Source organism: Lithobates pipiens, unplaced genomic scaffold, assembly GCF_037356315.1.
Source record: "Lithobates pipiens isolate NorthernLeopardFrog02 unplaced genomic scaffold, aLitPip1_a1.2 Scaffold_8, whole genome shotgun sequence".
NCBI classification, from domain to species: domain Eukaryota; kingdom Metazoa; phylum Chordata; class Amphibia; order Anura; family Ranidae; genus Lithobates; species Lithobates pipiens.
Genome location: NW_027507903.1, coordinates 94,588,240 through 94,604,881, shown reverse-complemented (window position 1 = coordinate 94,604,881; position 16,642 = coordinate 94,588,240). Strand labels below are relative to the sequence as shown.

Genomic DNA, 16,642 nt, shown 5'->3' with positions numbered 1-16,642 from the left:
CACTGCACTTTATTGAATATTGAAAAGTGTTTAGGCACGGGTGCACTTTAGAAGCTTTATATATTGAAGTAGTTATTATTAAATTTCATAGCACAATTTTGCACTTATATATTTTAAGTCTGTTTATAGACACGTTTATTGTGATTGCTCTACTAATTAGTAGCGTTATTTATTTATTTGGAGCGCAACACCATTTATTGATTTTTTGGTTACTAGACACAGCTGCACCAGGTTCTGTGTGCACCAGTTTTAGTAATTCTCCCTGGAGTGTCAGAAGAAGTTAGGAACAGAGAAGGCCACAGAAACTTGTTGTTCCAATGAAAGGGCACGTTGTTTGTCCCCAGACCAAAGGTTCTCACCTTCCCCTAACAGCCTCTATTCTGTTTCCAAATAAGTACATTTGATTGTAAAACTTCAGGAAAAACCTATGTTGGATGCATGAGGAAGTGTTAGCATCTCTGTGTGTGTTTTTAATGCTATGTACCCATTTGGAAGATTTCCCTTGACCTTCACTTTTGTCACCAGCATAGAAATTTATGAATAAAAAAAGACTGAAGGTTTAGCCCTTCTCCACTCTATCCTGTACTAGAACAAGACTATTTCAGCTGGCAACCCACTTTAAAAAAAACATCTTCTAAAATGATTCTTGGCTGGTTGTGATGCTGAAGTATACAATCCTGGTTTCATGCCATTGACTCAGGAACTGTTGAATCCAATGAATCAACTTGATGGTCTGTCAGCTACTATATTCAGGACTTACCAGCAATTGTAGCTTTCATATTTTATTCAGCACAGGTTACCATTTGGCACTTATTTCATCATAAACATTGTGTGCAATTTCCTGTGCATTTAGCTGAACCAGAAAGGCACAAGGATAAATAAGGCCCCACTGCTCCCTAGTGTCCATTTTTGTCTGCCTTGGGACAGATATAAAAGTTAAGTTACATGAACAATATTTTTTGTAGCAAATAGGCTGTTTACTGTACTGTGCAAGGTAAGTTGCACTTTGTATGACAATTTTTCCCATAACTTAGTGAATAAGTTGAAGCTGTACTGATTTTCATTGCCCAATCATGTGCAAGCAAGAATGCATTTTTCTTTCTTTATTTATCTTGCATGTGATTGGGTATGGTTTACAAAGTGAAGCTTTGCCACATTCCCCAAGCTCTGGGGCAAAATCCTTTGTACAGTGTAACTTCTCTTGCAAAATGAACTCCATATTTGCCTTAGTAATTAAACCCCAATGTCCCTAAAGGGCCACATGAGCTACAGATGTGATGAATGAAAGCAAAGCAAAGAGAATAAATAGCTTGTTTTTTATTAAAACATTTTGTGAAAACACTTTGAGGTACATAAAGTAATACAACGCTGATGTTGTAAAACAGCTTTCTTCTTCTAAAGATCTTTTTTTTTTCTTTTTAATGTAAGCTACCTTTCATTGGTGGAACAAATAAGATACAATTTGATAATGGTATCTGCAAGCTTGCAGCATCACAAAATGGTCCTCTTTTTTGAGAGGTGATCATCGTTGAGAATATGGTGTACAATAAATGAAGCTACATGGCAGCAATATCCAAATCTCTATTTTCAAACAAAAATAGAATAAACCCCAGACATCTATTTCAAAAAAGGCTTTTTGTGTGGAAATAAAGCTTGCATTGTTGTTGCAGAACTTATTACATTCGGGAAACTCTTCAAGTTTGGAGTCTCTTGTCCCATGCATGATCAAGTCCATATAGGAGATGCCATGTTGTAGTTGGTTCAGATTATGGAGCTGTATTAAAAAGTAACAGTTTTGCATGCAATCTGTTAGCCATTAATCAAAGGATGGTTTCTCTGCAAACTCCAATTAGACTATGTGGGCGGCCCTGATCCATATCCCGTGCTAGATGAATCCTGTGTAGAAATGCTACTGGAGAACTAAGAGCACCACAGCTTCGAAGATGAAGGTCTTCTTGTAGTCGTTTTCTTGATATACTGATATTCTGCTGGGAGCTGGTGATCACCTGCCAGAAATTAAAGTTTAGAAGTTACAATTCAGTTTTTAAATGCTTCCCTAAAAAGAAAGTGTTGTAGCCCAGTAGAACTAATAAGACTTGTAGTAACTGTAAACGCTTTCTTTTATTTCTAAAATCGCAAACATGTTACACTAACCTAAAATGAAGGAATTATAAAAATGAAGGAACACTATCATTGTTTAAGTTACAAAGACTATAATAGAATATCTACAAAAGAAATCAAGGCTGAAAAAATTTAAAATGAACGACAGTTTGCAAAAGATAGTAAGACAAACGCAAAGAAATTGTTTGAATATATTAATAGTAAAAAGGTCATATAGGTCCTTTGCAAAATAATCTACAGTGGGTGACTGGGGACAAAGAGAAGGCAAATTTATTAAATATCTTCTTTAGTTTTGCATATACAAAGCAGCATGGGGGAGCTCATGTCCATAATGGGGATGGTATTGACATGGCCCCAAATGGTCCACTATGGCTCAGAATTGATTTGGTGCAGAAATATTTACAGAATAAAGGTGAATAAAGTACCTGGACCATATGGCATACACCCATGTATTCCAAAATAATTTAGCTCTGTCCTTTTAAAGCCATTGTTTCAAATTTTTAGGGCCTCTTTAATGACTTGAATAGTACCACTGGATTGGCGTAAGGCCAACATGGTGCCTATATTTAAAAGTGATCAAAGTCTTTACCAAGTAACTACAGAGCTTTTAGTTTAACTTCTATAGTTGGGAAGATACTTTAATTTAGTTTAGTTTTTAGTTTAGTTTAATAAAAGACCACATAGATGAGTTCTTGCTGGAAAAAATATTTTAAGCAACAGACAGCATGGATTCATGAAAGAGAAGTTCTGATTTTATTTTATGAGGAGGTAAGTAAAACCTTAGACAAGGAGTGGCGGTGGACATGGTATACTTGGATTTTGCAAAAGCGTTCACTACAGTTCCCAACACACCGCTAATGTGTAAGGTAAAGTCTACAGACCTGGAAAAATCAGTTTGTAAATGAACAGAAAACTGGCTAAAAGACAGAATTCAGAGAGTAGTGGTTAATGATTCATACTCTGAATGGTCTAAGGTTATCAGTGGTGTACCCCAAGGTTCAGTGTTGGGACCATTACTTTTTAATATCTTTATAAATGATATAGAGTCCGGGATTAAAAGTACCATTTTAGTCTTTGCAGATGACACCAAGCTATACAGTGGAATAACGTCCTTACTGGATGTCTCTTGCTTTCAAATAGTTTATTGATAACAAGCTTAAAGAACAAACAGTCACTGTTACAAACATATGTTCCAACGAAAAAAAAAACACATTACATCAAGGTATCAAGCATAGATACAGAGTCAGGCTACATTCAGATATACGAAATGTACTCCATGCTAAAGCGCGGATTAGAACTTGGGCCTACAACTCACATCACCAATAGTATCACAAGGACAGAGTCCAGTAAACAGTAGAAAAAGTAGGAGGGCAGAGCTCTGCCCAGATTACTGTGACAACAGTGAGCATACACATATTGTGTAGGTTGAGCATCATTATCAAAAGAGGATGTCGGGAAATGGAGAAAGGTAAGACAGAGCAAGAGATAAGAGAGAAAAGAAGAGGAAGAACCAGAACTAGGGATACAACACAAAAGAAGAAAAGGAACCAAGGAAAGAGGGGGGTTGAGAGGGAAGGTGGCACTGACCAGGTGGCTCAAGGATGTCACAAAGGGGTATGAGCCTCCCCGGCTCCTTATGAGCCAAGCTTAGGGTTTCAAAAGTTGACTATCAAATCCAGGGGGAAGAAAATGGTCTAGCCAAGGGCGCCAGACCCTAAGATGTTGTGGGATCCTGTCCACTATTGTGGCCTCTATTTTGCTGTGTATCATAGCCTGGGTGACCCTATTCCTAACTTCCGCAATATGCAGAAATGGGGACTTCCATGCCTTCGCAATTGTCTGCTTGCCAGCTGTAGTGAGTTGCAAAAAGAGACGCAGTTGTGATTTTGTAAAGTCTTGCGGTGGAAGATTAAGTAGGGCCAAAGATGGGTCGGGAGGGAGGGTCACGTCAAATAAAGTTGAAACCATGTGAAATATTGTCGCCCAGAAGCGTTGCACCACAGGACATGTCCACCAAATATGCAAGTGGGTGCCACCAGTGTCGCAACCACGAAAGCAATTGGGGGAGTATGATGGTAGATATCTAGCTATCCTGGTAGGAACCAGGTACCATCTCATGAGGACTTTATAACTGGCCTCTAGCGCAACAACATTCTGTGAGGAAAGCTTAGTAGTTGCCCATATCATTGACCAATCGCTATCATCCAGGTCCAAGGATAGGTCCTTGGACCAAGCAGAAACATACGAGGGAGGCAGGGGTGAGGGGGACGTGAGATACGCGTAGAGACTGGAGATTATGCCCGGGGCATGGGGGTCTGAGTCACATATACTCTCAAAGAGAGACAATTTGTTCAGCACCCTTTGGGAGCCCAAGAGGGTTTGGATAAAGTGGGAAATTTGGAGGTACCTAAAGCACTCCCGGGAGGGGAGGTGTGAATGGGCTTGTATAGATGGAAAGGATTTCAGGAAAGGATTTCAGGTACTGGATGTCTCTAACGTACAAGCTTACAAGGTTTAATGTTGATCAATGTAAAGTTATGTACTTGGGCGCTAGGAATATGTATGCATAATACATACTAGGGGGGAGTACAACTGGGGGAGTCAATGGTGGAGAATGATCTGGGTGTTCTGGTAGATTATAGGCTTAATAATGACATGCAATGCCAAGCATCAGTTTCCAAAGCAAACAAAATCCTTTCTTGTATTAAGAGAGGTATAGACTCCAAAAAGCGATAGATATCATTTTACTCCGGTACAAATCATTAGTAAGACCTCATCTGGAATATGTAGTTCAGTTCTGGGCACCAGTTAAAAGGATATCTGGGAACTGGAGAAAATGCAGAGAAGAGCAACCAAACTGATAAGTAGTGATGGACGAACTTCCGACGGGACGTTTCGCGAAAGCGAAATGCGAACGGACCCAAACGTTCGCGAAACCGAACGTTCGCCGCGGGCCCCATTGACTTCAATGGGAGGCGAACTTTGCAAACCTTCATGTCGAATTTGCGGCCACGTGGTAATTATTAGGGGGTAAAACGTAGTCCCACCATCTGGACAATGACATAATACATGTATGAGGTGAATTTGGGATCGATAACTACAAGCATTTTTATTTTATTTGGGAAATTGTTCTAACAATTCAGGACTATGGAGCTAATGAAGGCAATGGAGGAGAGGGAAGGTCAGGGACCAGGGTAGGCAAAGAAGAGGGTGCAGGAGATGATCACCAGCAGCGTGACATACCGGAATGACACATGCACCGTGATAGAGGCATCTGACAGCAGCACCGTAATACAGAGCACTGACAGCAGCACCGTGACATACAGCGCTGACAGCAGCACCGTGACATACAGCGCTGACAGCAGCACCGTGACATACAGCGCTGACAGCAGCACCGTGACATACAGCGCTGACAGCAGCACCGTGACATACAGCGCTGACAGCAGCACCGTGACATACAGCGCTGACAGCAGCACCGTGACATACAGCACTGACAGCAGCACCGTAAGCAGCCCCAGGAGGAAGTCAGCACAGCACAGGGATGGTGTGATCCCCTCATAATAAGAACCCCCAGGAGGAAGTCAGCACAGCACAGGGATAGTGTGATCCCTTCATAATAAGAACCCCCAGGAGGAAGTCAGCACAGCACAGGGATATCATAAGCAGCCCCAGTAGAAATATGACACCGCTCAACCTCTTCAAAGAGGAGGGTAGGGGCATATAGTACGGTGTGCTTTTTTGGGTCAAGGAAGTGAGCAGACTGTACGTCAGTCCCTATACCGCTGAAGGACTGCTGCAGTATAGGGCAGCGGTCAGCAGTGGTGCACGTCAACCCTATCTATTGTGGACCGATAGCGGTCCTTACAGAACAGCAGACTGTACCGCACTCAAGCCTATGTACCGTAGCACCCTATACCAAGTTACCAGTCCTTATAAGAACTTTTGTGGAACAAGTGAGTTGTGAATGTTTAGCAGACTGCAGCAGAAGGGCAGCAGTCAAGTATAATATCCTTTCTATATTTGGAAGAAAGAATATTATACATGTACAAGCCTATTACTGTACCACTGATACCAGTCCTGAAAAGAACCTTTGTGGAACTAATAATAACAGCAAGTCTTTAAAATTACCCTCACTGCCTGACAACACTGCTTCCTTCCTGTCCCTATACAAATTGGCAAAAAAAGAGAACGATTAGTGGTTACTGGAACAGCTCTTTTGTGGACCTTGATAGTAACAGCTAATGATGATGATGATGATGATGATGATGAAAGACTAATCTGGCTGTCCCTGTAGCATACACCGTCCTTTCCCTTTCTCTAAACTAACAAAAGACACTCAGGCTGCTGCAAGAATCAGCAGCACAGCAAACCTATCAACACCTAACACCTATACCAGTCCTGAAAAGAACTTTTGTGTACCAAATAGCTAGTGGTTTATCTCTCCCTACTCCACACAGGAACCTGTCCCTATCGTAACAGAAGAAAGAATGTAAAATGGCCACCGGATCGGGTGTATTTATAGGTTAGGGGGAATGTCCAAGTGTCCATGTGCTGTCATGTCTCAATTGGCTGTCCTGTATCACATGATAAACGTGTCACCAAAGGTTAAAGTTCTTGTATACATTAAACACGTAAGTCCGCCGCGGCGAACGACGGAAAAAGGCGTTCGAACGTGCGGACCGCGAATGTCGGAAATTCGCCGCGAAACGACCGCCGGGCGAAACGTTCGTCCATCACTACTGATAAGAGGCATGGAGGAGCTTTGCTATGAGGAAAGATTAGAGGAACTGAATTTATTCTCTCTTGAGAAAAGGAGATGAAGGGGGACTATGATCAACATGTATAAATACATAAGGGGTCCATATTACTTCACAGAGGACAAGGGAGCACTCTTTACATCTTGAGGAAAAGAGATTTAATCTCTAAACACAGAAAGGTTTCTTCACAGTAATAGCTGTGAAAATGTGGAATAAACTCCCTCCAGAGGTGATTCTGGCCAGCTCAGTAGATTGCTTTAAAAAAGGCCTGGATTCTTTCCCTAAATGTACATAATATAACTGGATACTAATATTTATAGGGAAAGTTGATGCAGGGAATATCCGATTGTCTCTTGTGGAATCAGGAAGGATTTTCCACTGCTGGAGCAAATTGGATCATGCTTTGCTGTTTTTTTTTGTTTGTTTTTTTGCCTTCCTCTGGATCAACTGTGGGTCTAGGATTGTATATATAGGATTGTAAAAAAAAAAAAAAATTTGTTGGACTTGTGTCTTTTTTCAACCAGCTTATGTACTGTAACTATGCAATGATTTAACCTGCTCTGTGCAATGTTATTGCACAGAGCAGCCCTGATCTTCCTCTTCTGGAGTCCTCCGTTGGTGCTCTCTCCTTTTTTACGTGTGCCACTATAGCAAACTGCTTGCTATGAGGGTGCACATATGGGTTCACTCCCAAGCTGGGCTGTATGTGTCCATAGACACACAGTGCAGCTTAGCCCCACTCTCCACTCCCTTCTCACAGGATTTGATTGACAGTAGCAGGGGCTCTTGCATTAAAGTAAAAAAATGCCCCATTTACTGTTTTCCTCCCCCCCATAAACACTTATCTGACTTCTCTCACTGCTCCAGTCCTGTCTGCAGCAGCACTCTTCTCACTTCCTAGTCTCAAGGGGGATACTGAGAGAAGTTGGAGCCATATGCTCCTGCTGCTGTCCGTCAAACTCCTGTGAGGAAGGAGCAGGGGTGTGTCTTATCATTGCTGTGTGTGTCTATGGATACACACAGCCTGACTTGGGATCGTGAGTGTACCGGTGCCCCTACATCATCCAGCTTCCAAGGAAGCATCCAGAACAGGTAGAAGCCAACAGTGTCAGTGGGGTACAGGAAGAGTTACAGGGCATTATTGGTGCACAGTGCTAGTAAGACACCCCCACTAGAGAGCATATCCTTTACAGTCACTGCAGCACCAACACAGTTTGGGCAAGAACTAAGGTCAAAACACACCCCTTGTCTACTAAATGGTACGTGGAAGACAAGCAGCACACTGATGAGGCCACCTCTCTACTCTCTTTTCCTGTCAGCACTTGTGCACTTCAGTGGAGTCGGGTTATCTTGTAGTGCTGCTCTTCTTTCTTCCAATCTGAGTACTGCTGTGCAGCGGATTACAATAGGTCGATAAAGAGTTGAATTAGGTACTATTTTTAAAGTATAACTAAAGGCACATTTTTTTTGTTCTGGATAGAGTGAAGAGGGATTAGAATGCCTACATTTTTTTTTGTTTTTTGAATGCCTGTTAAGTTATTACTGTCTGTGCCCCCCATTAAGGAGATTTACCCTTTCTATTTTTCCTGTTTATCAATATCAATTAAAGTGAAAGTAAAAGAAAATCTCAAATTTTGGGTAGTCCCCAGAAACTTAATAGAGGGGAAATCTTCCAATGGGAACACTAGTTATGCCGACCTGGGGGTCCCCAAGGAATTCACTTCCTGTTTGACTATGGGACAGGAAGTAAGGTGAAACCTCCACAATGGAACACAGATGGTGAAAAAAAATGTGACAGGTTATAACCCTCCCTTATTCTATCCAAAATTTAAATACAAAAGGTTTTCCCTATAGTTCTTCTTTAAAGTGGAAGCAAACCCATCGATCTAAACAGCTAAAAAAAAAGTCATGCCGGGAATGCTAACTGCACATTGGCTGTGCTCTCAGCCAAACTATCAAACCATCCAATGGCTGGTGTCATAACTAATCACATGTGCAGCACCATAGCAGTTGAAGATTAAACAGAGGCAAAGATGGCAGCTTCCTTGGCTGAAAATGATAGGGGAGTTTACTTCCACTTTAAGTGAACCCATTGCTGCTTTTATTGATGTTTTCATAGATGCCTGGGGTTCAGTGTCAATGTATATAAAAGAGGAGGTCCAGCCACCCCACAAAAAAATGAAACATCAGCGGCTTTTAATGTATGGACACTTACCTTTACAGGGAGCCCCCAATGTAGGCACCCAAGCCGATCTTCTGCCATTCCTAGTAAGGGAACCCTTTCGGCTTCACAGTCGGTTCCCTACTGCGCATGTGCAAAGTTTACAGGCTTTACAGGCACTATTTTTAGCCCAAAAGCACCTGAAAAACGCCTCAGTGTGAAAGGGGTCTTAGGGGTTGATTCACTGAAACTGAAGTGCAAAATCTGGTGCAGCTGTGCACAGAAACCAATCGGCTTTCAGGTTTTTGAAAAAACTGAAGTTAGAAGCTGATTGACTACCATGCACAGCTGCACAAGATTTTGCACACTTCAGTTTTGGTAGGCCAACCCTATAGAGCAGGGGTGTCCAAACTACGGCCCTCCAGCTGTTGCAGAACTACACATCCCATGAGGCATTGTAAAACTCTGACATTCAAAGACATGACTAGGCATGATGGGGATTGTAGTTCCTGAACAACTGGAGGGCCGTAGTTTGGACACCCCTGCTATAGAGGGATGCACTTTGTTCATATTTCATGTCTGAGGTTTACAACTACTTTAATATTTGCATATCAGAGTACCCTGGACCTTGCGGGTCCCAGGGAATTACAGAGACATACCAGGTACCTGAGAGTGATTTCTCTTCATTACAGTTGCTGCTTCTCTTTTTTTTTTCAAGCCATGTTTCCACCACATTTCCTTTCCACGTGATTTATAGAATAATATGTTCACACTGGATAAACATTATGTGGCTTTTTGAATATCATATTACATCAGTAGTTTTTGTTTTATAATTCAAAGTTTTAATTTTGGAAGGTCTCCAAAATCAAACAGAGAATCTGATATTCACCAAACATTCACTGCAGGTAAACCTACCTGGTGCATTTTTTTTCAATTTCCTGCTTTATTACTATACCCCCTGGGTACCATTAAATACATTCTTTGATTAAATCACATGCCTGGAATGTGGATAATTCACACCGCCATCCACACTTAAAATAAGCATTTAAAACATCACCTGACAACTAATTGTACTATTCTGTCTGCTTATTTATTAATCAAAAATGCACTGATAAAGGGCTGTCAATTCATTAGGATTTGTTTGCGTCTAAAAATAAATATACATTATGCAAATGTAATTAAAGGTGTTCTAGTGATGAAACATAGGCTGGGGAAAAAGATGTGGTGATGGAAAATTAGGCTTTTTCTAGAGAAGTGGTTTGTGAATTTAAGTGTAAGTCATACAAATGTGATATTTAAATCTTGGTTGTAGCCCTGTATGTTTAATGACAACCAGGGTATTGGGGTTTGGAAAGCGCTTAGACTCTATTCACACCTGAGAGTATCGATTTACTGATGTTTTTCGGGCATATATTTAAAGCTTTTTTGTAGCTTTTTAGAAACTTTTTAAAGCATTTTGGAAGTGTATTACAAAAGTTTTACAGATTCTAACATTTTTGTTTAGCCAATAGAAAGTACTAGAGGGAGGAGAGGGAGGGGAAATTAGGAGTGGGTAGCTGCTATTTGAGCAGAAAATGCTCGTAAAACTCTCAAGTCAGGTGTTTCTATTGAAGTCTATGGGGCCAAAAATGCTTGTAATCTACCACAAAGAAGCTCCTGGTTTGAGCTTCAGGCATTTGGCTTCAGGTGACAGAATGCTCAGATGTGAACAGGGGCTATTGAAATTAATTGAGTATCAGAAAGGAATATCGAAGAAATGTGAATGGCAACAATCAATATGGGGTGGGATAGAAAAATAACATCCCAAATAAATAAAGTCCATACATTAAAATTAGTTAAAATCTATCTATAGCAAAGTACATAAGGTGCAGGCATATGGCTTAGTGTAGGGTCCCAGGGATACTGTATAGGTAGCCACCTGTCAGAGTAGAAGATAGCTCTGTAGGCAAATACGAGAAAGAAAGAGTGGCGTAAATCTGAGTGTAGCATTAGAAAACACCAGTTTTAATCAATGGTAATGAACTCACAAGATAACAAAAGATAAGGCACATATGAAGTAGTAAACCTTGCGCACGTTCGGAGCATGCATGCTCCTTTGTCAGGCCTGACAAAGGAGCACACATGCTACAAACATGTGCCACTGCCCTACCGCCTGTCCTCTTAACAACATCTTGACAGCTTGACCTGTGCCTCCTCTCCAGCTTTGGAAATCTGGACTCCACCAGCGTGGCTGGGACAGGTTACTGCACAGACTGCAGTGATCCGGTCGGACAATTTAAAGGGAGGTTTACTATTTCATAGGTGTCTTATCTTTTATTATCTTGTGACTTCATTACCATCAATTAAATCTGGTGCTTTTTTATGCTACACTCAGATTGGTGCTTTCTCAATGACCCACCAGCTACCTATACCTCTTGAGCACTTGGTGGAAGTTTTTATGCTCCAGGAGTCCTAGATCTAAGCTTGGAGTTGGACTTGAAGAACGCACTGGGTCTTAGGCATAGCAAAAGCATCAGCGTATCAAGAGAAGAGTAATGTATACAGGTGTCAGAGAATAAAATGCATATACAAAATCACAGGCTCTTGGGTGCATTTAGAGAAAAAATTAACCACATTTAGGATGCAGTTATTACAAGGAATATTTGCTGCTACGAAGGGGACAGGTGTTTATGTGACAGCTCTCATTTCTGGCATTGCGGTGCTCCGGAGCCTAGCGCTAGCATTTACAGAAGATCACACAGTCTGCAGTGCTGTGTGTTTATCTGCAGCTGTTTATAAACATGCACAGCCCTGGCCAATGGGTTACACAGCCCTGCAGTGCTGATTGGTCTATCAGGGCTATCAGATCACGGTAGGGCTGTGTCATATATGGCACTGGTTCTGACACTGCTGATTGAAAAGTTCTGATTGACAGTGCTGATTGAAAAGTGAAATATCACACAGCCTTGCGGGGCTGTGTGACCCATCCGCCAGGGCTGTGTATATGTACAAGCATTGGCAGATGGATCACAGGGTACTACAGAACAGAGTGTTTGTTACTATTATGGATGAATGATTAGCACTATAGGAGCAGCATTGATTGTTCATTTCTAATAGGAAAGGAATCATCAACTTAAAAAGGGGGTGGGGGCGCAGTGCTGCCTGTACTTCCCTATGACAGGAACACCCAAAATTTGTGTATTTATTGGACTAGAGAATGAAGTGGAGCTAAAGCCAGCAAAGGAGGGATGTTTAATGTCAAAGGGGCCACTGATCCAAATAGAACCAAGTGTTATATGCACTTGGTTCCCTTTGGGATTAAATACAAGTTCAAAAAAATTATGTCATTTCTTGTTTGTAATTCAAGTGATTTTCATTGCAGTTATTTCTTAAAAATAAAGATTGTTAGCTTTTTACTAGGTCATTGTGGATTGTAGAAGAAGCAGCTTAAATTCATATCAAATGGCTAAATGAATGCAAGCCCTCACTTTCTCGCCAGGGAGACTATTGTCACTGTGACAGTAAGGGGGAAGAAATCTCATTAATAGAGCCACAGACAGCAGTAAAAATGTGACAGTGTTTCTTATTCCCCAGTATTCAAAACTAAAATAAAAAGTTTAGGCTTATCATAGACTTTAAATAATTAGGCTAGGAGTACATTATCAATTAAATCTCTTGCTACAGAGGGATTTATCAATTGCATACAGACTCTTCATTTAGGAGTCACAAGCTGCCTATATACTCATTTGTGTTACATTTGTGTAAATACAGACTCATTTTGTCTTCTGCTCATCTTAAGGATACGTTTAAAAAAATAAAAAATAAATCAGGAGCTCACTCATGCTATGTGCAAAGCAATGTCATTGAGTTGATCTATGTAATGACACAAAAAAAGTGTCCAGTCCATACCATAAAAGTGTATTGGTGTGTACTTTTTTACGAAATGCAATGCACAAAAATGCATATTATTGCATGTCAATGCAAAACAAGATGCCTATTGTAGCACTGTGCATTGTTACTGAGAATGCAGAGCTTTTTTCAGCCACAAGATGGCAGCATTCAGCACTTTTGCTTACCATAGATTAATACAGGTATCTAGAGACTTCTGGGAATTGTAGGCTGAAAGCAGAACTTTCTTCACAGGAGCATATAAATTAAAAGGCCCGGGAATACACGGGAGAGTCGCCAGAAGAAGGAGTCTATGATAGCTTGTATCGATATTGAACCCTGTGGTTGGTGACTGGACCGAGTTGAGTTGCAGAGTACAGAAAAAGCTGGGGAAGCTGAGGAAGTGATTGTCAAGCTGAGCTGCTACAAGGAGGACCTGCCTGCTACAGGAATGCTGTGCACAGCCACCACAGCTGCATCTTCAACAAAAGCCCCCCCCCCCCCCCCCCATGAAGGACACCTGTTGCTTCTCAGAATGAGAATAAGGATTGGGTTGAAGGGTCATTGACCCACGCATCGTTACTACCAGTTACAGCTAGTTTGTTGCCAGCCAGGTTTTCCAAGGTTCCAACGTTATGTAATGTTCTTCGACATTGGCCTTTAGCAGAGATAAATGCACCAGTGCCCTTTATTGCTGCAACCCTTAGCTGCCACTGTGAAGTAGCCCCTTTCTCCCTTCTAGGCAAAATCCTTTCCATGTGGCCATATCTACTACAGATCATTAAAAGGAGGCACTTTTGCTGTTTAACCACTTCCTGCCCATAGGATATCATACAATGTCCTTAGGTTGAAGTGGTCATATCTGGATAATGCCTGTAGCTACAGACATCATTCAAATATCTTTATTTTAAGCCAGCAATTCCCTCTAATGTAAAAGGCATCCTAGTGGCTATTTAGGTGCTGGATTGCTTTTACAGACAGCGGGAGGGGCCTCCCCCGCACTGCCCTTTAGGTGCCTCTTTAGGTTCTCCCATGTGATCGGGAAGCCAGAGATCAGACCCCGCAGTGGATTACCATAGAGCTGGCCATGGACTGTATGGTCCCCGGCTATCTCTATGACCCTGGGAGGCTGAAAGCGATGTCATGACACACTTCCAGCTCCGGCAGATGTAAACACTACCAGTGTTTTCTCTGGAAAGCAGAGATCGACTGCGAGACAGGCCTTCTTGTCCAACATCAGTGCCTGGCTTTTGAAATGCGCATCTGAACGAATGGTCAAGCATTTCCATAGACACACTCCTAAACCATGTAGTGCAAGGGCCTGCCTGATTGCATACAAACTGAAACTCTTAAGGTTTATCATATTATATGGTTTTGGTAAACCTGAAGACAAAAATCTGCAGAAAATATAATAGTGTGTATGGGGTCTAAGACTAGGATTAAAGTTCCTGTGCATGTAAAGGCAGGCGTCCCAATACTTTTTGGTAAAATAGTGTATATATCACCATCAACAGATTTAGAATGAAAAAAAGTTAACTAAAATGGATTCTAGAACTTTATCATTTCCCTGTAAATTTTAAGCTAAATGTTATTAACAATTTACCCCAATCTCCTTAATTGGTCACAAGTGGCAAAACAAAACTGAAAGGTATTTATACTCCCCCTTACTCTATCCAATAAAAAAATAAAATAAAAGTTTTGCCTTTAGTTCTACATTAATAGATTCGTGTCTTGCTGTAAATGTTTGCCAAGATTTGTACCTTATGAATATTTGATGCTAATGCTAAAACAGGAATGCTGGACATTTTGCATATTCTTGAATGATAATAAGATATCCATAAGTTTTTATTAAAATAACATCTGGCTGCAGAACAATAAAAAGTTTTAGAATTCACATTTTGTTCACTTGCATTCTTCCGATGTGACAGCTCATGAGTTGAACTGCTCTGCTTTTTCCTGTGCACCTCTCTAATGACTACATTTTACAATGTTCATCCCTTTCTAATATGTCAAAAAGTGATTGTCATAATACAGATTTTTATCATTTTGGAAAACTTTTTTCTGGATATGGTGCCTTGTGTTTTGGGATGTCAGTGTTTTTTGTTGACTCGGCAGCTGTTGTCACTGGGATTTCCCAGAAAACAAGACTGCGGCGCCTAGCATTACCTAAATTAGTTAACAGGCAGGTGGAAAAGTTATTGCATGTTTTATTTTCTCAAGGTGTTTAAAAAGACCAACTCGCTAGGATAGAAACATTCAGTAAGATGCAGACTGTAATGCCCCGTACACACGATTGGACTTTCTGACAACAAAACTGTGGATTTTTGTTCGAAGGATGTTGGCTCCAACTTGTCTTGCATACACACGGTCACACAAATGTTGGCCAACAATTAACGAACATAGTGAATGTACAAGACGTACGTGATGTCTCCATTATGAACACTAGTTATATCTGTGGCTCATACTTGATTCCGAGCATGTGTGGACTTTTGTTCGACGGACTTGTGTACACGCCATCAGTAAGTCCAACAACAAACATTTGTTGGCAGAAAATTTGAGAACCTGCTAGCCAACATTTGTTGGCGGAAAGTCCGCCAACAAATGTTCGATGGAGCATACACACGGTCTGACTTTTCGCCAACAAGCTCACATCCAACATTTGTTGGCGGAAAATCCAATTGTGTGTACGGGGCCTACGTACTTGCCTGTTCTGTGGGCAGCAAGTGCAGAGTATGCTCTCTTCCAGAGATCTAGGGGCCACTTCTATCCAACATTTCTGGTTGTGTTTGATAACATTTCCCCTGCTGCATGCTGCTGTTCCATCCGCCACATGCTACATCACTACGGGGTCCACAACATTTGGAACCACAGTGTGCGTGTGCTATGCAAACTATGTTTATTCTTAAATATGAACTTTAGCACTTTATGAGCTTAAAAAAAAAAAAATCAGTTTTACATCTTTGGTTACATGACTTAGAGGTAATGAAGCTTGTCCAATGATGTGCAGGCTGCTGGATTCTTTGCTGCCTCTTCTTGTGTCTTAACTTCTGTAGTTGTGGGAGGTTAACAGCTTCAAGTCTCTGGGCTCAGCTGCACTAAAGATGATTGGATGGCAACACTCTTCCTCCATTGAGAAAAGTTCTTTCAATAATTACTCTGCCCGTAGCAGGATATGTGAATGGAGGAGTCTGATCAATCACAGGATTCCCTCCTCCATTCGCAGACCCTGTTACAGGCAGTGTAATCATTGTTAAAAAATGTAGCTTAAAATTTACAGGGAAATGATAAAGTTCTAGCATCCATTTTAGTTAACTTTTTTTAATTCTAAACCTGTTGATGGTGATATATGCACTATTTTACCAAAAGTATTGGGACACCTGCCTTTACACGAACATGAACTTTAATCCTAGTTAACTTTTCCAATGGGGGAGAGAACAGGAGGGGGTGTGTCCTTATCAGATCATCTTTAGTGCAGCTGAGCCCGGAGACCTGAAGCTGTTAGTCCCCACAGCGCTGGAAGGAAGAGGAAGAGGTCAGATTAGTGAAGAATTCTACAGAATCCAACAGCCTTCACATCATGTGACTTCATTACAGGTAAGTCATATAATGAAAACTGTAAAGAACATTTTTTTTTTAAACAAAACTTTAGCTTTATCGTGGAACTGGACTCAAACAGTGAAGATCTGTTCATTTTTTTTTATAAGAATCCTCTACATCAGTGTTCTTCAAATCCAGT

At 41.1% G+C, this 16,642-nt stretch overlaps 1 protein-coding gene across 1 annotated transcript in view; it reads right to left on the bottom strand.

The window, feature by feature from the left end:
• Positions 1-1,297: 1,297 nt before the first annotated feature.
• The window catches only part of ENTREP2 (endosomal transmembrane epsin interactor 2), a 1,041,875-nt gene continuing 1,026,530 nt past the window's right edge, over positions 1,298-16,642 (bottom strand). Inside the window, exon 12 of the mRNA XM_077473414.1 lies at positions 1,298-2,006. Coding sequence (XP_077329540.1) covers positions 1,821-2,006 — 186 coding nt within the window. The 3' untranslated portion in view covers positions 1,298-1,820. The remainder of the gene's footprint in view (positions 2,007-16,642) is intronic.